This window comes from Phocoena sinus, chromosome 15, assembly GCF_008692025.1.
Source record: "Phocoena sinus isolate mPhoSin1 chromosome 15, mPhoSin1.pri, whole genome shotgun sequence".
In the NCBI taxonomy this organism is placed as follows: domain Eukaryota; kingdom Metazoa; phylum Chordata; class Mammalia; order Artiodactyla; family Phocoenidae; genus Phocoena; species Phocoena sinus.
The window spans coordinates 58,825-80,089 of NC_045777.1; the positions used below are offsets into that span (position 1 = coordinate 58,825).

Genomic DNA, 21,265 nt, shown 5'->3' on the forward strand with positions numbered 1-21,265 from the left:
ATAGTATAAAATTAATAAATAAAAATGTTAAATAAATAGCAAACGTTAACATAAGAGGTTGTGAATATAAATACTTACATTTTGACAAAATTAAATAATTTACAGAATAATTAAACTAACTACTTTCTTATTTCTTCCAGGAAGTGCAATTTCTCTACTTTTAAATACTAACTTGGAATCGCAGTCACAGTTGATTTGGACTCTATTTACACGTTAGGAACATTGTGTTTTTAACACATTAAATCAAAATTTACCTTCTTTCTAATCTCGAATGGATCTAAAAAGAAGTGACACCTTGGTGGTCTCTAGTTAGGAACTTATCCCCTGACCTCGCTGACACTGTCCCCACCTCAGTAAAGCTCAGCCATGACCCGGGTGGTGGGCGGGTCACGGGCCACGTGGGCACACAGAGAGCCAGAGGCCCTGGCCTTGACCCCAACATGGGTCTAAAGGCCACAGCCTCCAGGGAGCCAAACCCCGAGCACGGGGTCTGCAGGCTCGGCCGGGGGTGCTTCCATGTGGAGCTGGCGCTGTCTTTCAGGGGGTCCCGGGCCAGCTTCCTCGAGGCCTACTCCTAACCTACCCTCTGGAACGCCGTTCTCTTCCACCCTTAACGTAAAAACTGAATTAAAGGACAACAGGAAACACACTCGCCACGCGGCCTCACCGCGCAGGCGCACTGGCCGCCCCAGGCTGTCTCATCACACGCACCACCGCCCGGCCGGGCTGCCCTCTCGGCCTTGACAGACAAAGGAGTACTGTGGCTGCAGCTCCAAAACTTCCCTGAGAACCTGGTCCTTGAGTTTCCCCTGGAGACTTCGAGCTTTCAGAAGCAAAAATAAATCACTTTGTAATACTTCACGCCCCGCACTCGTGTGGAGAGGTCAAGGCCTCTGGCCCGGCGAGCGCATCGCATCGAGGGAGACACGGATTTCCAGGCACCCCTCTGGGTAAACCCCCCGAGGCCGCCCTGGGCTGCCAACTAGAAGTCACTGTGAGTTGGGAATCTCCACTGGGAGGGCAGGGCAAGGGAGGTAAAAGATGGAGGCAAGTCGGGGTACCCCCGGTGCCCCGGATCAGCACGAGGGCTCCTCACACGAGGAGAACTAGACCTGGATGCCCCTCACGGCCTGCTTGATGCTCTCGAGGAGGTCCTTGTTCTCAGGGTTCTGGTAGCACTCCTGGTTGGAGTACATGTCGGTGAGGGTGCTTACATAGGCATCAAAATTCTGTTCGCATATTGGCTCCTAGAGGACAGAACCAGGTTAGCGAGGCCCATCCGTGCGGGCCCCAGGGTTTCCAGAAGCAAGGGAAATCGATGGGGGAAATCTCGGACCCACACGCCCACGCCACCAGAGACAAGCCCACGGACCCACCACGGGCAGCACTCGGGCTGAGACAACCACAGCCCAGGCTGCTCAGGGTGCTACAGCCACCATGGCCAGCTGTCTGCCCAGGCAGAATCCCCAGCTCAGGGCCCTTCCAGCAAGACCCCAGAGGCAGAGGGGCACCCTCCCTCCCAAGAGCCCGAGGACGTGGCCGCCACGGGGCCGCTGCTACCTACCATGTGCGGAAGGCGGATGTTGGCAAGACTTTGGATGAGGGCTTGGCTCAGGCCGGACAGCTCCAGGAACAGGGCTTCGTTCTGCTCCTCGATGAGCCTGTTCTCCTCCTCGATGTTCTTCAGGCTCCTCTCCATGGACGAGATCTGCGCCAGACAGAGACGGGAGCTGCCTTCCGACGCATCCCCCCGGGAGCGCACGGGGCGTGCCCGCTGGGCCACGCCTCACGTCCCTCTGCGAGAGGGTGAGGAGGCAGAGGCCCTGCCACAAGTGAGGGCTGGCAGCACCCTGGTCCCTGGGTGGAGGAGGGGATGCGGTGACTGAGCCAGGGCGGGGGTGCCACGGCTTTATGTGCCCCACGGGGTGGAGAGGAGCACAGACTGAGGCAAGCTGGGCTCAAGTCCCAGCTGCTACTAGCTTCCTGTTCTTCCTCTCTGGTAGGGACACTGTACACACCTTGTGGGACGTCCACCTGCCTTTGGGTTTCCCCCACCAGAAAGACCAACCGAGTGCCTTATTAAAGCTGTGAAGGCGGGCTTCCCTGGTGGCGCAGCGGTTGAGAGTCCGCCTGCCGATGCTGGTGGACACGGGTTCGTGCCCCGGTCCGGGAGGATCCCGCATGCCGCGGAGCGGCTGGGCCCGTGAGCCATGGCCACTGAGCCTGTGCGTCCGGAGCCTGTGCTCCACGGCGGGAAAGGCCACAACAGTGGGGCCCGCGTACAGCAAAAAAAAAAAAAAAAAAAAAAAGTAAAGCTGTGAAGGCAAGCAAAGCAGGCCGCTGCAGCTCTCTGCAACTCACGGCGGAGTGGAACCAGCACACCAGAGAGCATCCTGGGATTTCCGGCACAAACACTTCTCCTTCTCTGGACACAGCAGGGCACTAGGAGGGAGCCTGGAAGTTCTCCCAGGGGCTCTAAGGGTTCCACATGGAACAGCAGAGGACGGCGATGACAGGGCTCACGGCCATGGGCAGTCTCGCCTGCTCTAGGTGCCACAGGCACCACGTGAGCCTCAGGGTGAGCAGAACCCCGTGCAGAGGGTCGCCACCCCCTGGGGAAGGTGGGAGAGAAGCCCACCCCGGGGCCTGGCCCAGAGGAGACATGCTCGGGAGGGCAGCCCCCAGCCTCACTGCATCTCAAAGGAGCCTCAGGGCAGAGGCAATCTCACGCAGTGTGTGTGACACACCAAGCCATCCCTCGGGGGCAGGATGGCGAGCCGCCGTTTAGGAGGCTACGGCTCTGTGACCCGCGGCTGAGAAGCGTCACTCTCTCACCGCCTAGTGACAAGCCTTTGGCTTTAAAAAAGTTTTGAGTAGAGGTCTGGAGCCTGCCTTCTCTGCCTGAGCCCTCCTGCGGGCACACAGCTCAAAACCGCCCGGACGGGAAAGGGGACTCCAAGTCCTTCCAAAAGGACGATAGTGAATAATCTGTCTATAAATAGGTGGGCATTGGCAAATAAAGAGAAATCAGAGGTGCTTCCCAAGGGTGTTGACACTGGGAGATCCCTTGGGCTTTGAGAAGGAAAGGAGCAGGGAGGTATGGGAGGGACAGCCACCCAGTGGGGTGTCTCGGTCCCCAGAGACAGCCCCTGCACCCCTTCCCTGCTTCCACTGCCTGTGAATGTGGAGAAGACGCTGCACAGCAGGACAAAACTCCCTCCAGATCCTCATGGGCTGATGCTCTTTTTACACCAGTTCCTGGGTAACAGGAGGTCAGCGTAGAGGCCCGTCTGCCAGGGGAAGGAGGGGCGGCACAAGTCACGTGGACTCCAACATCTCACACTTCCCATCCACCCCCTCTGCCCTCCAGTTCCTCAGGGCCAGGTCACCTCCTTGTCCCTGGGGACGTGGCTGTGTGCGGCCTCCCCTTCTGTGCCCCTAGCTCTGCTCCGGCCCCCACTCAGCAGCCAAGGGAAGGGCATGGTCTTCTTTTCAAAGTAGACCATCACCGTTCTTTGTAGGTTTTTGTTCTTGCTTTTTTCTGGTTGCAAATGTTCGATTTGGGGAAATCAGAGAGGTAGGATGCAGACACCTAAAGTAACGTGTAACCCTGTCCCTCAGCACAGCAGTTCTTTCTGGGTCGGACACCGTGCTCACCGCTTTCCTCGTAGAAACGCATTCACCTTACAACAAATGAATGCAGTAGGCTCTCTTATTATCTCCACGCTACCTGGGAGGACATCCAGGGACGGATCAGATGAGAGCCTCACAAGGTCACAGAGGTGGCTTGTGGCAGCGCTGGGCTGGAACCCAGCACCAGCCGGGCTCTGAGGACCCACACTGGGGTTCTGCCCCTACTAACCAATGGGACCAACAGCCACCAGCACCTCAGGACTCCTGACGCCGCTGAGCAGAGCGCGCGCTGAGCAGAAGCTGGACAAGGCGCTGGGCGCCCCGCACGCTCCCCAGAAGAGGAGGCCGAGGACGGGAAGGACATCCTTGGGTTGGAGGGCGGGGCGGGGGCAGGTAGGCAGCACCACCCACCTGGGACTGCAGCTGCACCATGGCGGCCTCCATCTCGGAGTTGGACTCGTTCAGGTCGCGAATCTCCTGGTTCAGCTGCTTGATCTCCTCGTCGCTGTCCAGCACTGCCCCAGAGAGAAACCTCAGTCGCGGCTCTCGCAAGTGGGGGTCAGCCGAGACCTGATTTCTAGATGGACCCAGGGACCCCCTTCCCAAGCAGAAGCCCTGGCTCATGGCCCACATCTCAGGCTGGGAAAGGTGGCCTTCAGGACTAGTAGACGTGTGTCAGCTGTTTGCCTCCTGGCCCTGGGTCTTGGTGGGAAAATAGACGCCTCCTGGGCAAGTGTTAATTGCTGAGATAAAAATGGAAGTTTTTCCCCAATGGCGCTGATTTCCTCAGCTTCCCTCTTCATTGAGCCTGAGTGAGTTCACAGGCCCACACTATGGCTTCCAGCGCAGCCAGCGGGGCTCACCAGCCCCCAGGTTAGAGCCGTAATGACCACGCGAGGGCACAGGGCAGCCAGAGGCTCTGAGCCCAGGTCAGGAGGGCCAGCGGCTCGGCTCAAGAGCTCTGTCCCGACCACGACTCGCTCCAGGGCGGCTTTGCTTCCCGACCCGCTTCTCGCCAGTGCCACCCGCCCACTCTGGCTGCAAAGACCACGTGCAGGGGCTGCAGGAGGGCAGCCTTACCATCACTCGTCTTGAATTTTGTGCCGAGAACCTCATCCCCTGAGACTTTTCCCTTCTTTCCAGCGAAGGTCGCTCTGGGACAGCCGGACAAGCTGGAAGCAAAGGTCACACGTGAAAAGCCAGTGCAAGCTCACGCACCGTGGGCCAGTCTGAGGTCACATGTCACAGGGAGAGCTGGCGGCCTGGTGGGATCCTGTTTGGAATGTCGTCGCTCATCCCCGGTGCCCCTTGCTCCCGACTCCAGCCCCCAGGCTCCCTCAGTCCTCAGCAGCCCAGGCCATTCCCAGCTCAAGCCACTGCCCTGAAGTCTTGTCCCTCGGACGGCTCGGGGCAAGCGCCACACCACCTTTTCAGAAAGGACTTCCTACCCGCTTCCTGCTGCTATCTCCCCGCAGTGTGTACCATCCTTCACCAAACTAGGTATTTAACTTGTGTGCTGGTTTGCAGGGGGGCTGGTGTCCTCTTGTTCTCCAGAGACTGACACTTGATGGACTTGCAGTAATGGCTTGTGGAATGAATGGGCTACCAGCTCGGGTCTTGCTTTTCCCTCGAGAAACTACCATTTACACCTGAGCCCTGGTCTGGCCCTCCCTGGGAGCCTTGCCCACAGCCCCGCAGCTGGGGCCCTCCTGGGTGATGCAGGGGCAGGGAGGCTGGGATAGTCACCTCCTGTGGGTGAGGAAGCTGCCGTTGGCATGGCCAGAGCCGTCGCAGCCCGGGGTGGGGCAGGTGGGCCCCTCGTTCTTCAGGGGCTTCCAGGAGGAGGATGAGCCATTGAGGGAGCCCTCTTTCTGCCTTCGGGCGGCCAGAGGGCAGCCCGACGCACTTCTGTGAGAGGCGTATTTGCCGCTGATGTGACCAAGCCCCACGCAGCCTGGAACTGGGCACCTGGGCACAAAAAGGTCAGAGGTGAGCCCCAGGCGCCGGAGCGCAGAGACCCCCCCTCCCCCCGCCGGCCAGACCCTAAGACACACCAGGGTCTCCTGGACGAACTCCAGGCCTTGGAGCAAGAGAAGCACAGGAAGCACAGGAGGCCTGGGGCCTCCCCAGCACAGGGCTCACGCTCCCCCCCGAGCACAGGGCTCATACTCCCTCCCCAGCACAGGGCTCGCGCTCCCTCCCTAGCACAGGGTTCGCCCTCCCCAGCACAGGGCTCGCCCACCCCCCCAGCACAGGGCTCGCGCTCCCTCCCCAGCCTTAGCCTCACATCCCCTGCACAGCTGGGGGGTCAGCAGCCACCTTCTTGCCCCGACCCTCAGCAGCAGTGACCCCTGGGGCCTGGGGCTGGCTCTTGGTGGCCTCAGGTCCACAGCGGGACCTTGGGGCTGGCATCATTTCTGCATCAGCCCAGAGGCCACTTGCTGGGAGCTTGCCCTGAGCACTGGCCACCTGTCACCGCTTTCTACAGGCCACAGACCCAGCAAGCACAGAGGACCCAGTTCACAGAGAGCTCGCTGGGGTACAGACACGCCAGAGGCAGGAAGCCCCCGGGAGGTGGCAGGGCTGGGGGACAGCGTGCTGCCTCGTGGCCCGCACACTTGGACTCATCTCACTGGCGCCCTCCTCGGCCAGGCCCATCCTCATACGTCCCCTGTCTCGGCTCTCACCCCTTTCTCACTCATCCCAGCCACGTGGGCCCTAACGTGGGCTGTCCACCAGGCCTGCCCAGGGTCACCTTCGCCGCCGATCCAGAGCGGAGTCACTGCCAGGGGCCCCTGCAGGGGACTTGGGGAGGTTCCTTTCTATGTCCACCGCCAAGCCTGGACACCTCCCAACTGTGGGGTCCCAGGGGGACCACCGGGCCTGGCCGTCTGAGGTACCTGAGGTACCTGACGTTACAAGATCAAGAGGCCAGGTGAGAGTCACTAGCTGAATCTAAGCGCTTCTCTCCTGCTCTCCTTGCGAAAACCCTTGTCTTCTCAGGAGGGGCTGCTGGGGTTTCCCAGCAAGTGCCCTCGTGGTGAGTAGCTCAGATATGTCAACGGTGACTCTGCGAGTCTTTCCCTCCACACCCCAGGTCCAAATCTTCAGAGCTGTCAGGTGACCTCATGTTAAGACGTGTGGCACACCCAGGGGACCCCCCGGTCAGAGGCACATCTCTTTGGTCGGGTGCCAGGGCGGCCGGGGGCAGCCGAGGCCTCTCCACGGGTATGGATGTGCAGCTCCCGACCCGCCACGCTGGAACCCCCACAGACTTTCTTTCTTCTTTTCTTACTGGGGTACAGCTGTTTTACAATGTTGTGTTAAGTTTCCACTGTACAGCGAAGCGGAGCTCCCTGTGCTATAGAGCAGGTCCTCGTTAGTTATCTGTTTTACACGTATTAGCGCGTATGTGTCAATCCCAGTCTCCCGAGTCATCCCACCCACCACCTCCACCGACTGTCTAGGTCAGTTATTCAGTCGTGGCCAAAGGGATTTACTGCAACGTGCTGACCGACTCAAACGCTGCAGACACGAGACGCCTAAGGGGGAGCTCTTCCTCTACGGGTCCCTCCGCAGCCGCGCCAGTGCCGGCCGACCAAGTCACGCCACGCAGCAGGGCCTGGCGCACCGACTGAGGTTTCTGCGGCCACCTGCCCTGGTCTAAGATGCTCGTCACTTATAAATACGGTTAGTCTATGGCTAGGGAGGAGATCCTACAAAACGGAGGTGCTGAGTGGGCGGCCCCCTCTCCTTGCCGTGGAGCCGTTAGAGACTCCATCCATCCTGTAAATGGTGAACTGTTTCTACAAGTCACCTTCTCCACTTGGCTGCAGAATCTTGCTGTTTGTTTTTAAAGCAAAGCTGACAGCACATCAGGGAAAGGAAAACCACTTTTCCCCGTTAACCTGAAAAACGCTGATCTTGACGCTAATTGTTTGCAAATGCAGCACAATTCGTTTATCATCCCTACCAGCAGGATCCTGGCTAAACCCGTAACAGCAACGCGTCTGTATGATCACAGGCCAATTCCTAGGTTCTCAGAAGAAGAAGTATTCTTTACCCACCCCCTCATTTAGTAGGCAGCATTCCCAATACCAACAACCACGTATTTTGCATGTTTGATTTAGCATTCATTACAGTTTTACTGAATAAATTAAATAAACAAGCCACTGCCTTACTACAGCAAACAGCCGGCAGGGCTGTCCCCTTTGAAGGGCATAATGCGGGTCAATTAGGCCCCTCCTCCGTGGCCAAGCAGATGTTTGGGTGGCCAAGCAGCTGGGGTGAGCTCCCGGGAGGAGCAACGGAACCTCGGGCCAGGTTGATCCCCTCTACAGAGGTGAGTGTCCAGCTGTTCCTGACAGTCAGGGCAGACCTGCTTCCCGTGCAACTGCGTGCCCTGCCCCAGCCAAGCCACCAGACAGCCAGAGCCCTTCTCTTCCAGCCCTCACCCGCCTGGGGGCACCCACTGCCTGCTCTACCTGGTGTCAGCTCTGAAAGTCCCGGGCAAGCTGGGTGGTGGGTCACCCTGTTTGCACCTGTGGCACAGCCTCGCCCCCACCTGCCAGTGGGGAGCTCGGGGGGTCCCTCCTGGAAGGATCAGTTTTCAGCAATACCAGCCCCCACCAGACGAGTCGGGGTCTGGGTCAGGGTCCATGACATGTCAGGCACCCCCAGTGAGAAGGTCCGTAGAGGGTTTCAGGCACTCCGATCACTTAAGGCCCAGGATGTCCTCTCTCCTCCCCCACAGGACTGTTGAGGTCCCAGTTCAAGGTGACCTTCCCAGGCTCCCTCACTGCACGTCAGCTCCCTTCAGAGGTGTGGGAGCGCGCACACGTGATTCAGAGACTTGCTGTCTTTCTAACCACTCTCTCCTCCTTGACTCTTTGCACCTGACCTTTCCCACCAGGCCAGGAGCCGTGCAGACCGCAATGCCCGTGAGTGCCTGGGGTCGCCAGGCCCTGAGGTCCATGCCCAGGTGCCCAGGTGCGCGGGCAGCAGGGCACTCTGCCTCTCCCGGCCCGTCAGACGCCGCAAACCCAAGAAGCCCAGACAGGAGCCCGCACATGCAGGTGCCCTCTACACAACGCACACGGCTCCCGCCTGCAAGGTGTCCCCGTGCACGGTGCGAGCATGTCTGTAAAAGTGGGCGTCGTCACAGCTATATTAATGCAAACAGAATCTAGAAGGAGCTTTTAAAATTATAAAAAATACCGGAAAACCCCAAGTCTGCACAGCAGCCAAGAGGCCGGCAGGACCTGGACTCACTTCATCAGCTCAGGGTCCTCCTTGTCATCCTTTGCGGGTGTAGCCTTGGCTCCGCTTTTCTTGGCACGAGGACAGCCTGACAAGCTGGTTTTGAAAGAGGAAACAATGCCACAGTGGTCCAAGGACAGCAAAGCCTCACACCCTCCAGCCTCACCCCTCCCCTTAAGCTCTGTGACAGCAGCCCCGGCGGGCCCCGGCAGCGGGGCCACATGCAGGAGGCGGCACCGTGAGCCCCCAGCTCTGGTCACAGGGCGCCCTGATCAGGCTCTGGGAACACTGGCAGTTCCCATGAAAGGGACGAAACCGTCTCTGGACGCAGCAACGTTAATGTCTTACTTGGAGCCTGGAACTTCGTCTGAGGAGGAAACCGTCCCCACCCGCTCCGGCCTGGCACCCAGGGCACGGCAGGCTCACCTCCGGTGCGATGCGTAGTTCCCCGTTATGTGGCCGGAGCCGTCGCAGCCGGGTGTGGGGCACCTGCGGAGGAGAGCGGAGCTGGGACCAGAGCCGCGGAAGTCACTTGGCCACAGAAGACGCCTCTGTACTCAGCCCCCTACAAGTCGTCTACCCACTAAGGTCTCACATATGGCCACGTGTCTCCCGGCCGGCCTGCTGCCACGACCTCCGGGCCTCAGAGCTTGGCCACCCACGCTCCCCAAGGGGGCCCGGGGGGCGGAGAGGAGAGCACGTTTCCACTGCGGGATGATGGGCTCTTGACTCGGCCTCCTGCAGAGGACCAGGCTGGACTAGAAGGTTCCAGAACACATGTGGGCCTTTAAACAAGCGCTCAGGATGCAAACCTCACATCTAGGACCGGTTCATCCTCCTTGAGCTTGCTAGAGGAAGACGGCCTATTCCCACCAAGGGCTGCCACCGTCGTGAGCACGAACAGACAGCACTGAGCCCCTGAGACGTGCCACCCCCAGAAGTGGCGACGTCGGGGCGTGAGTCCTACTTGGTGAGTGCCAAGTTCACACGGGTGCGGGCTTTCGAGGGATGGCCGGCACCAGCCGAGGGGAGGGAGGGGAGGCACAAACCACAAAAGCCCAACTGGGTGCACCCCAAGTGCTTGATGAATGTATCACATAGAAGGTAAAACTTCCCCTCTGATACACCGGCTTGGGTTTTCTTATTTCTTCCCTGAATGTCCACTGAAGAAACATGAATCCGTTCCCGCTGGCGCCCGTGGGGAAAGCACCCGATCCTGCAGGTGGGTCCTCAGGAGGCCTCCTCCTGGGTGGATCTACCGCCTGTGCCGTGTCCCTCGTGAGGGCGTGGTTTCGTCCTCTGGACCCGGCAGGACCTTGGTGCTTGCATCTGAAGAGGCTGGCACTCACTGGGTGCTTATCTGCCATTCCTGGCTCCGTCCTCACACGGAGAGAGAACTGTGGAGCAAGGCCATTCCTCAGCGCAAATGTGGACCCAGAAGGACAGAGGGCCGAGCTCCAGCGGGCCAGGACACGGGTGGCCGTCAGTCAACAGAGGGCTCCCTCGCGCCCAGGCTCCGGCAGCCGGCAGCAGGCGACACTGCCCGCCCATCTCAGGCTGGCGTGGCAACACGGAGGGGCTAGATGCCCAGGAGCCTCCTTCTTGGCCCCTCTCTTCACCCCTGCCCCAAGTGCCACACGTCGGCGCCTCCCTGGCCTGGCAGCCGGCCAACGGGTCGATCTCCCTCCTGTCGGGCTTTGGGGTAACTCAGACCCCACCGAGGTTGGGACACCTCCCGCCCGTCACGTGTGGTCACATTCCAACCACCACATCTGGGGCAAAGAGGTTTTTGCGTTTTAACGGAAACCACCCACCACCTCTGTCCAGGTAAGCATCACCCTTTTCAAATGACCCCCAGCCGCTGGGACCTCCTGCTCTGACACTCTGCGTCTCTGCGTGGCCCGCGGTCCCAGGGCGCCAGCTGCTCAGAAAGGCCCTCTGGGCCGCACTGAGGGTACCAGGGTGTCCCTCGCACGGCTCTCTGCACTGAGGCCCGGGCCTTGTGACACCCTCTGGAAGGACACTCTTCTCCCTCCTGGTCCTTCGCAGCTTCGGAACACACAAGCTGGGCGCTGCAGGCAGTGGCCAGGACGGCGGGTCCACAGCAGCCCCAGGCCTCTGCGGCCATAAGCACAGCTCTGGTCTGCGGGTGACACCCCTGCGAGTTGCAGCCTCTGGTGGTGCCTGTGAGTGGGTCTCAGGTCTGGGGGAAGCGACTCGGCGAGAACACGCACGTTGGGGCCCTCCAGGAAGGCGGGGCGGCCCCACCCTCCTTGCTGGCCTGATGTAACGGCTTTTCCCCAAGAGTCCTGTCCGAGAGAGGATGACGTCACACGGCTGGAAAAGCAGGTGTGTGCTCTGGGCGCCAGTAGCGTCGGCCAATCTTGTGGCCCTGGGTAACCCCAGGGCCAGCTCCAGGAACCGTCCCACCTTCTGTTCTGAGTGCGTTGTCTGGGCAAGACAAAGAATCCATGCCGCTTGGTGCACAGCAGACGTCACCCCACCCCCAGCCCTGTCCTGCGGCCGGGGCGGGGTGGCGGGGGGCTGTCCCCCACCCCCGTGCAGAGCTCCCCCATGACGCCCTTGCAGGCTGTGTGGCTGCACTCTGAACGCCCACACATGGAGTGGGCCGCGCGGCCCAAGGCAGCCGAGTCCCCAGCTCCTGACCACACTGGGCACGTGGATGGGAAGAACAAACGCCCTTGGGATTTGATTAAAACACAGAAAACACATCGTCTGCAACTGTCACCACAAACCAGGTGTTGATGGGGGGCCACCAAAAAAGACTCATTTGCAAGGCACAGGTGCCTTTGCCCCCCGTGGACAGGTCACCTTCAGCTGGCACTGCCACGAGGCTGATCAGGGTGCCAAACCCCCACCGAGCGGGGGAAGGAGAGAGGAGCATGGGGGAGCCAGGCCACACCCACACTGTGGCCTGCGAGAAGCAAGAAGCGCGCTCCACGGAAGGACCCCTGGGGGAGAGAAGCGCGGGAGGGCGTTAGGGAGTGATTTGTTTCCTCACGAGGAGAACTTCCCGTTGCTAAACTTCCAGGGTTACAGTTCTTCACAGGCTCTCGGTCTCAGAAGGGCACTGACCCTCCCCGTTGGACACATTTGTGGCCCCAGACCGAGTCTGCGTGCTCCTTCCAGGAGCCCTGACTAACGGCTCTGCAGGAAAAGGGCTACTGAGGGTATGTGGTCACTTCGATAATTCCACCACCACTGAGGCAGGCCTTCAAACTGGAAAACCATGAAAACTGATCCGTTAGAAAAGCAAGTCGAATTGGAAAAGATAATAGGAGAAAGGATCACGAGAAAGATGGTAAAAGAAGAGAGGAAGGAAAGCGGGAAGAGGACGGTGGGGAAGAGTGCGTCGAACCTACAGGACTGAGGGCCTCACTGCCTTTCTGGGGCTGGACGCGGGGTGAGTGAGCACATGTGTGAAGCTGCCATGATGAGCTGAGCCTCAGAACACGCAGGTGTCAAAGCCGATAGTTCCCAGAAAGACGCTTCTGGCCATGACCCCTGCCCAGCCTTGCCTGCGGGAACAGAAGGCCCCACGGGTCAAAGAGGCAACGCCACACTTCTCCCGGCTGCTAGGAGCAGACAGGCTCCCCGGAGCCACAGAAATGAGGCCGGCAGGACCGGACCCTCTGAGAGAGCTGGAGCTTCCTGCCCCGTTTCCGAGTCAGCTCAGGTCGCCAGAAGCCTGCGGCAACCGTGGTTCCTCACCTTAGAGGCACCAGAGCCCCAGTTCCTCTCCGGCCTCAGACGGGGATGGGCCGGGGAAACCCGGCCTGGATTCAGACCCCCAGCAGAGAGGCCCAGGGCGGTAGGAACCCCCTGAAGAGGGGGCGACCTGAGGGGCCAAGAGGGGGCCCTCCTTCCACAACCTCGGCTCGGCCTGGAAACCCAGAGCCAGCACCTTGTGGCTTAGGGCTTAGCCCAGCTCAAGGCATGAAACCAAAGGCAATCACAGCCCCGGGTCCAGCCCCGCGAGGACGCTGAGAGCCGGAAACCTCTGGGTCCTTGCTCCTTGCTTGAACAAGACCATCAAGGAGAGCGGCTGGTGCCACAGGGCGGCCCTGCCCAGACGTCAGGGGCAGGGGGAGCAGAGACAGGGCACAGCCAAAGAAGGGGTGAGCACGGAGGAGAGGCGTGGGGGCGAGGGCACGAGGGGCTAAGACGGAAGCAGCTGGAAGGGGCTGCACGAGGAGGGAAGCGCACAGAGTTTCCGCTGCCGTCACCAGCATCCAGCTCACTTAGCAAGAGCCGCACGGCCTGTAGCCCCGAGTCACAGAGAGACTTAGAAGCCAAGGCCAATTCGGGACTCCTCCCGAATCTCCACGGCAGGAGGAAAGCAGGCCCAGACAGCCCCGCAGGGCTCCTCAGGAGAGGGAGAGAACGGGCCGGGCCACCACGAGCCGCAGCCAGGCCCTGCCCCTGCTTCGCCCTCCCAGCCGTCGGCCCTCAGAGGGGAGCGCGGGAGCCTGTAGCAGCCCCGGGCCCAAGGGGGCAGGCAGACAGCGGCACTCAGAGCAGGGAGATAAAGGCAGCGGCGGCGACAGCCCAGCCAAGCAGAACGAGCCCCTCCGTGGCCCTGCCTCTCGGCCCCACGGCCCCGGGCCTCGGGCCGGGGCCGGCCTGTGCCAGAGCCCCGCAGAAGGCTGCCTTTGGCCAGAGCCTCACGGAAGGAGTGAGCAGAGCAAGGAAGCCACCCAAGAGACGGGAGGCCGGGAGGGCAGACATACTTGAGGTCAGCAGAGTGGGCAGCCATGAGGTTTCTGAGGCTCTTGTCAGCAAGAGGGCAACCAGAGAGGCTGAAAGAGAAGAGATGGGATACCGGGGTGAGCCAAGAGGGGGAGCAGAGGCACAGAGGAGGAAGACCCACCGCGCAGCACCCAGGCCGGGCCGGACCCGAGTGGGGGGACGAACCTGCGGTGGGAAGCATAGTTCCCAGTGATGTGGCCGCTGCCGTCACAGCCGGGGGTGGGACAGCTGGACAAAGGAAACAGAGCGTCAGAACAGAGAGCGAGGCACCCCCACCAGGCCCGCCCCCCAGGCTGAGCCCGCTCGGAGAGGGCGGCTGCCACCTGCCTCTGGCCCACCCGAAAGCCAAGGAGCGCCTCGTCCCCACCAGCCCTCGGGGCCGGGCCCTCGCCTCTCCGACTATAAGCTTCTCCCACACAACTTAACTCAAGAAGCAAAGGGAACCCACGTGAAGCTCAGCTTAAAGTTGGGGTGCCTCCGAAGCAGATGTGCTGTGCGTGCACACGTGTGCGCGCTGGGGATGCGTGTGCAGGGAGCCCCTTCCTGACGCGGCAGGGCCTTCCCCGAGGACAAGACCAGAGCCACCCTGGGGCGAGCCAGCTACAGGGCAGGAGGAAGCTGGAAGCTGGCGGGGTTCGGGGCAGGAAGAGGAGCCCCAGGAACGGACTCTAAGCGTCGGTGGGGGCTGGATCACCTGAGGGGCAGGGGCCAGGCCTCTCACGCCCCCAGGGAAGGTGGTTCTTAGTGGGGGCCGGCCAGAAGGCCGTGGGGTAGCGCACGTCTACCAGTAGCCGCCCCCTCTCCAGTGGCACCTGGCTAAACTGACTCGGCTGCCGGAGCTGAGGTCACGGAGCCCAAGGCGGAGCGCACCTCAGGCCTGGGCGCGAGGGCCAGGAGCGCAGCGGGCGCTCGGGGGCGGTCCCTCCCCTCGGCCCTTGTCTGCTCTGTGGGCCAGACGGGGGCTTTTGCCCTCACTCTTTATCAGCCTGAAGGAGTGGGTTAGAGGCCCGCGTGGTGCAGAGGTGAGAGGACGCCTTCCCCCGCTGCCTGGCCCAGGAGGGGCCTAGTAGCGGAGGCCCAGCCTCTGCCCACCAAGGCAGCCAGGCCAGCGGGACGGTCAGCACGGGGCGCTCCCGCCGAGGCGAGCTCCTCTCAGGGCCGTGGCGGTGCCCTGAGGGGTCCCGCCACCCAAGGGGGGGACTTACGTGAGCAGCTCCTTCTTTATGTCCTTGGAGAGAAACTTCAGCTTAAAGTTGGCCAGGGTGACCTCCCCGGGGTACTTCCTCTCCTCAAAATTCTCCTCCGACGCTTCCTGGTCATCTGCTTCAGAAGAAGCAAAAGAATGGGCTGCTGGCTCTGACTGCAAAAGACCAGCGGGGAGAGGTTTCAACCGGCTGGCGGGGGGCCGGGCGCCCGGCCCGGGGGCTGAGGGAGAGGGGCCTTTCAGAGGCAGCTTCCGGAGTCTCCTGTCTTCTGGAAGCAGGCGGAAGACACAGGAAACGGCGCCCCGAGGGGCTGGGGTGCTGCCTCACCTCAGCCACTGCTCCTGAGCTGCCCGGGAACGAGGAGACCCGGGCGCTGCCCGGCACCACGGCTTCTGACGCCCTCCGCGGACTCAGGCAGGTGGGTCGCCTCCAACCACCCGCCCTGGGCTGCAACCTACACGCCAGAGTGCACGCCGAGGGCGGCTCCTTTGGGGCTGGGGACGCACTCAGTAGGCAGTGGCACTGAGGAAGTGCTTGTTGAAACGCTTCGAGGATGAGACGGCACGACGCACAGAGTATGATACGAGATAATCACAGCGACCTCGGGACCATCTGGCCCTACCGAAGCCCGGCCAGCACGACGACCTGGCCGCAGCAGGCACCGAACGAGCACTTTGGCCTCAAAGCGGGGCCCGCCAGGGCTGAATCGCCACCCGAGGGCAGGGTGCTGTGGATGCAGGGGTGAACGAGGACAGTCCCTGCGTCCGGGCGCAGGGGAGGAGTCCACGAGAGTCAGGGAGGGCAGTGCCCTGCAGGTCCGTCTGCAGCAGACCACTACCCCCGGGGTGGATCACGACTCAGACCTCAGGACTGGGACTTGCCGTGTGTCCCAGGCACGCCGGCCAACCTCCCGGGCGCCACACTTTTCAACTGGAAAGAATAGCTGCCCCTCCCAGGACGTCTGGGGATGGAAGGAGGAAGGGCCCTCGGCACCATGTCGTGCTGAGGTCGCTGTCGCCACCGTTACTATTACTGAACAAGGCGCAGCTGGGTGGACAAAGCCCCTCAACTCAAGCCCAGTCTGCAGGAGAAACGGGGGCCTCCCAGAAGCATAGGGGTAGAGGCTGCTCCGGAGCAGGGAGCGTCCCAGAGGCCCCTAGACACGGGGGCCAGGGGTGTTGAGGCGTTAGGGGGACCTGAGGCGGGGCTGCTGCCAGAGTTGGGTGAGGCAAGGCTAAAGAGTGGGGCAGTAGCCCTACCCAGGATGGTCAAGGAGCCTCAGACAGAGCTAGAAGGAGAGTCTGAGCAGGGAATCCAGGGCCCTGGTAGAGGGACTGGGAAGGCCCGATGCAGGAGGTGTTTCTGGGGGGTCACCCAATAGGACGTGGGCACCTGTGCCCAGGGCACAGGGGAGGAGAGGAAGGGCCTGGGGGTCAGCTGAGGCTTCCCGCTGGAGAGTGGACTGTCGACCATGGGGCAGAGCAGCAGGCCTCTGTGGCCAGGGACCACAGGACCTCTGAGACCAGGGTCATCCACAGAGGACATGACCGTCCTGGGAGGGGGTGAGGGTGCTCAGAGGGCACGTGGAGGGGGCGGGGGGCAGCGTGGCCAGAGAGGCCAGCCTGAGCTGGGGGTCAAAGAAAGGGGCAGGGAAAGGGAAGGAGCCGAAGGAGGGGCCGAGGGGCAGAACCGAACAGGGTGACAGCAGACGTGGGGACACCACGCTGGTGGCCCGGAACAGGAACAGGAAGGCGGGGCCCACCAGCCAGGGAGGAGCCCTCAGCCAGCCTCCCGCCCCTGGGGGCTCCCCCTGAAGAGGTGTCCCTCTTCTGAGGCCAGACATTGAGTTGCAGCCACGTGACCGAGGCAGAAGACCTAGGCCTGAGGCTCAGTCGGCCCCTCTGTAAAGTGGGGCTGCGTGCGAAGCCTGCAGAGAGAGGGGCCCTAGCTGGCCCTGAGGGTGGGACTGCGGAGGGGCTGGGCTCTCAGAGGGGCCCTCACCACCCCGTACTCCTGCACAGGGACCTGCCCCCCTCGCCCTCCTGGGCGTGGGGGCTGGCAAGGAGGGCAGGGCTGGGGTGGGGGGGCACCCACAGGCCTCCACACTGTGCAGAGGCCACCTGGTCTGAGCCCTCAGAGCAGGGCTCTGCTGTTCGGTAGGCTCTTCTCCTTGGGGAGAAGCCCTGCATCAGCCCCTATCTCAGCTGGGTGGAGTAACTGGGAAGCGAATGTCCCACTGCCCCCAGACTACAACTCCAACACAGCGGCCTGGTGCGCGGCCCTTCACCAGGCAGTACTGTCCTGGGACTCTGGCCACTGGCCACCCAAGGGTCTCCTGAGTCCAGGAGTTTTCTCCTGCCTCCGTCCAGGGAGCCAGGCGCCTGAAGTGTCCTGGTGACAGTGAGAAGAGGCTGCTGCCAGAGCTCAGGGTGTCCCTGATCTGGACACAGCAGGTCGGTGGGAGGCCCACAGAAACGAGGAACTCGGAGCCACTCCCGAATCATCCCCCGTGGGGTCTGAACAAAAGCCCTTCTCCTCCCCGTGCTCTCGGAGAACCGCATTGGTGCTGAACACTGATTCTGCAGAGGTGAGAAGGCCACCTCTCTCTCGGAGGGGACAAGGCCACAGACTGGCCCAATGGTGAAAATCCCTCCAAGAAGGTGGGCTTAGCTGCCCAAAGGGTGCAGGACCCTGGGTGGAAAGGGGCAGGACGCACGGAGGCTCTGCCTGGAGCGCAAGTGCGTTCACACCCGCCCTCGGGTAAGGCAGACTGACCACCAGCGCCTGCTCGACCTTCTGCCAGCTCAGGAGCCCAGGACCCACCTCCTCAGGTTCCTCCTCTCGCTGGCGGCTGGGCTTGGTGTAGTCCAGGGGCCGGTCCCACTCGTCCTGGCGGGAGGCGTGGCTGGACTGGGGCGAGGTCACGGAGCTGCTGGGGGCTGTGATGCTCTGGCCCTGGGAGGCGTCAGGTGAGGTCACGCCGGGGCCGCCGCCGCCGCCGCCGCCGCCGCCGCCGCCGCCGCCGCCGCCGCCGCCGCCGGGGAAAGCGTTCTCCCGCCTGCGGTGTCTGCGCATGCTCAAATCCAGGGTTCCGTTCTCGTCCACCGCGATGTCCGTGGCCTGCATCGCAGAGGCAACGCCTGTGTCAGGCCCCGCCCCCTTCCCACGCGTGCCTCTGGTCCCTTACTCAGCTCACCGGAAGCCCAGACAGCGTCTCCCTCCAAAGAGAGCAAGAAGAGAAGAGCCTACGCGGGAAGAGCGTCCTGAGGCTGACGTGGGCCACGCTCTGCCCACCGCCTTGAGGCTTCCAGCGCCGGAAAACCAGACCCTTGACACGGCAGCTCGCGTGGGCCCAAAAACACGCGCAGGGCCCTTAGACTCGGCGAGATATGGGAACACACGTGTGCACAGCCACTTGGGCCCCCTTAGGCACAGCGCACGGAGTTCGGAGGGGACCCATCCGATGTCTCTGCCCAGCAGGGTCAACGGTCAGGAGGGAGAAGAGGAAAGAGTGGTAATCACCTAGTAGACCCTGGGTTTGCTGGGCCCCCTTCGTGCAGGCAGCACGTGCCCCTGACTGCAAATCCCAGCCCCCTTCTCTGCCTCAGCAGGGGCTCCTGGCGGGGGGGGGGGGGGGGACACACCAACCTTGCCGGGCAGGTCCTGCGGCTTCGTGCTGAGGTTCTCGGGCATCTCCCAGCAGCGCGTGGAGAGGTTCAGGATGGCCGTGGCGGCCATGTGTGCGGCCTCCGCGTCGTGGGCGTAGTCGAAGCCTGTAGAAGAGGACGAAGTGCAGGGGCTGGGCCTTGGGGGAGAGGCCTTTGGGAAAGGTTTGGCTGCAAAAAGGGAACAAGAGCAGGCTGATATACAACCTGAACGGGAGGCGGCCATGCAGACATGGGGTGGGGGGCGGGGGGTACTTCGGGGGGGCTGGGAGCAAGCACACAGGGCACAGCCAGGGCCGGGAGCCTGGCCCCACCGCAGCCTCACCCCTGTCGGGCATTGAGAAGGCCGTTTCTATCTTGACCTAACTTGGGCAGAAAGGGCAAAGCCTCCGAAGACGTTCGAGCGCCCCCGATATTTCAAACAAACAAGTCGGTGATGCTCATTGAGAGACTAAAGTCTGCAAGTAGGAGGAGTGTCTGGGATATCATTCAGGTGGGAAAAGTTTATCACAACGCCTCAAAAGGCTGCTTTCGGTGTCGCCCCCGCCCCCTCCGCCAAGAGCCACAGCTTCGGTGAATGACATTATTAGTGTTCCAATAAACACGACACAGGAAGGCATCAAACGTTATCTTTTCTAGTAACTGTGCTATAACCATAAGGTCACCCTCAGGTATGATTTCTGAGTAATCAGGATATCGCCAGCAGATTTCCAGCGCCCCAGCGTAAGTGGGTGCCTTGCGGGAAGGCACGAGGCCCCCCGTCCTAACAAGCCGGAGAGACACTCGCACTCCAGGTGGTAATTGTATCATTAACCTGTAGGAAACTCATCACTGCCAATTCTGGGGGCCGACAACAGCCACCAGGGGCCGCCAGCTCCAATCTCAAGTGCACTGGGGCGCTTTTCCATTCTATTTGTATTTCCAGGGCTAACAGGCTTGCAACTCACAAATCAGCGCAATAAGTGACCCCTCCCCCCCCCCAAAAAAAGCCAGGAAGGCTTGTTCCGGAAGGTTTGGCGGAATGAATGTCGTTAGTGCGATGAGCACCCGGAAAGTTTGCTGCTGATGTCACAAATGGCGCATCGTATCCAGCAAGACGGTCCCCGCGCAGGAAGCATCTGTCGGGTACCCAGGCTCAGCACAGCGGTTGTCTGACCCTCCCAGACCCCCAGCCCTTGAGCTGGAATAAACTGGCTGGGGACGGACAGCCAGGGGAGGGCACGCTCGTAGGGTGAACCACGGCAGCGACGTCGTTAAGTCTGTGGACACGCACGGCACAACGGACCTGGGTTTGCTTCACGTGTAGTGAGGAGACACATCCAGTTTGATGGTGAGCGTGTGGGCAGCAACGTGGGTGAGACACGGACTCTGAGAAAGCCGCCACGGGGGATTGGGGCGTTTGGGGCCCCAGGGTGGAGAGGACCGACACGCTGCTGCTGAGGGCTCCCCCTCCACTGCCCCACAGACGCTACACCTCCGGGAGCAGCTTTCCCCAACTTACATTTAAAGGCTTTCGGTGAGGTTTCGCTGGTCTGAATCTTTGGGGCAAGCATGCGCTTGCCAAAAACCTGAGCGTCAAAACTTGCGTAGTCGAAGGTGACCTTAGAGAACTTCTCCAGCTCCTTGGCCAGGTTGGCCCTGGGTGTGGTGGAGGCCACGCTGGGCCGGTAGCTTCCGTACGGAGGGACCTCAAGCTGCTTCACGAAGCACATGGGCCTGGGGTGTGAGACGGAGATGAGAACCGGGAAGACAGGACGCAAGGACCCTGTGCTGTTCATCCCAATGCCCCGTGCCATGGCCCAGCCATCCCTCAGACCCGGCGCGGACAGCGACCCAGGCAGGCCCTCCCTCACATCCACCACTACAGGGTGCCCAGGGGCTGATGTGCAGGAAGAATTGCCACAGGGACGAAGCACTAGGAGCCTTGAAGAAACAGTGCGTGTCCCCTTGCGGACCGCGTCAACAGAGGGAACGAGGAGAGCAGGTTTCTGAGCCCTTTGCAGGGAGCCCTAGAGGAGCATCCTTAGGGCGGCAGGCAGCCGAGGCAGAATTCTGGTGGTGGAATAACTAACAATTCCCCAGAGGGGAGGGAGCTGGAGTGCCTGGAGGGAACATGAAGGAGGTTCTGAGAATCAGCCTCAGGGCGGCCGACTCAGCCCTTAGCCCTCCAGGTCGTCTGCTGAAAGTCACCTGAGATGCCCCTGGAGGGGCTGCTGCAAGGGTTAAAGACACGCATGAAAGGACGCCGCAAGCGTTCAGCCACTGTTACTGAAGCTCTGAAAGAGCTCAGATTTTTAAATGCACAAGAGATGGTGCGAACACACCAGCCCTGACAGCACTGGAGCCACGGCGGGAGGAAGACCAGCCCGGCACAGAAAGGCCACAAGGTCTATACCGGTCTGCGGAGGGGCCTGTGTTCCAGTCAGCTGAGAGAAGAGCGGAGGAGGCCTGGGAGAGCCACGCAGAGACTTCAGTCTGGAAAAGGTGGTGGGCGGAATTAAGGAGGAACCAGTGGTGAGGCCCCCAGGGCGCCAGGCACTACGAGAACCTAGGTGTGACCCGAAAATAGGAGCCGGGTGCCAGGAAGACCCTGCAACCACGAGAGGCTGGCTCTGCAGGGCCTTGGGAAACCGACGGCTCTCCTTCCCCAGCAAGGGCGGGGGCCCCTCTGGACCGGCCAGTGGCATCGGAGAAGTGGCCGGTGAGTGCTCAGGCACCCCCGGGGGGAGACGA

At 61.6% G+C, this 21,265-nt stretch overlaps 1 protein-coding gene across 1 annotated transcript in view; it reads right to left on the reverse strand.

Annotated features, from left to right (window-relative positions):
- Window positions 1-1,106: 1,106 nt before the first annotated feature.
- MYT1 (myelin transcription factor 1) overlaps window positions 1,107-21,265 on the reverse strand; it is a 35,075-nt gene continuing 14,916 nt past the window's right edge. The window contains exons 9-21 of the mRNA XM_032605717.1: window positions 20,034-20,248; window positions 18,516-18,640; window positions 17,691-17,987; window positions 14,868-15,022; window positions 13,828-13,890; window positions 13,644-13,712; window positions 9,319-9,381; window positions 8,905-8,988; window positions 5,380-5,601; window positions 4,714-4,805; window positions 4,045-4,148; window positions 1,565-1,708; window positions 1,107-1,247 (exon numbers count right to left, since the gene is read on the reverse strand). Coding sequence (XP_032461608.1) covers window positions 1,107-1,247; window positions 1,565-1,708; window positions 4,045-4,148; window positions 4,714-4,805; window positions 5,380-5,601; window positions 8,905-8,988; window positions 9,319-9,381; window positions 13,644-13,712; window positions 13,828-13,890; window positions 14,868-15,022; window positions 17,691-17,987; window positions 18,516-18,640; window positions 20,034-20,248 — 1,774 coding nt within the window. The remainder of the gene's footprint in view (window positions 1,248-1,564; window positions 1,709-4,044; window positions 4,149-4,713; window positions 4,806-5,379; window positions 5,602-8,904; window positions 8,989-9,318; window positions 9,382-13,643; window positions 13,713-13,827; window positions 13,891-14,867; window positions 15,023-17,690; window positions 17,988-18,515; window positions 18,641-20,033; window positions 20,249-21,265) is intronic.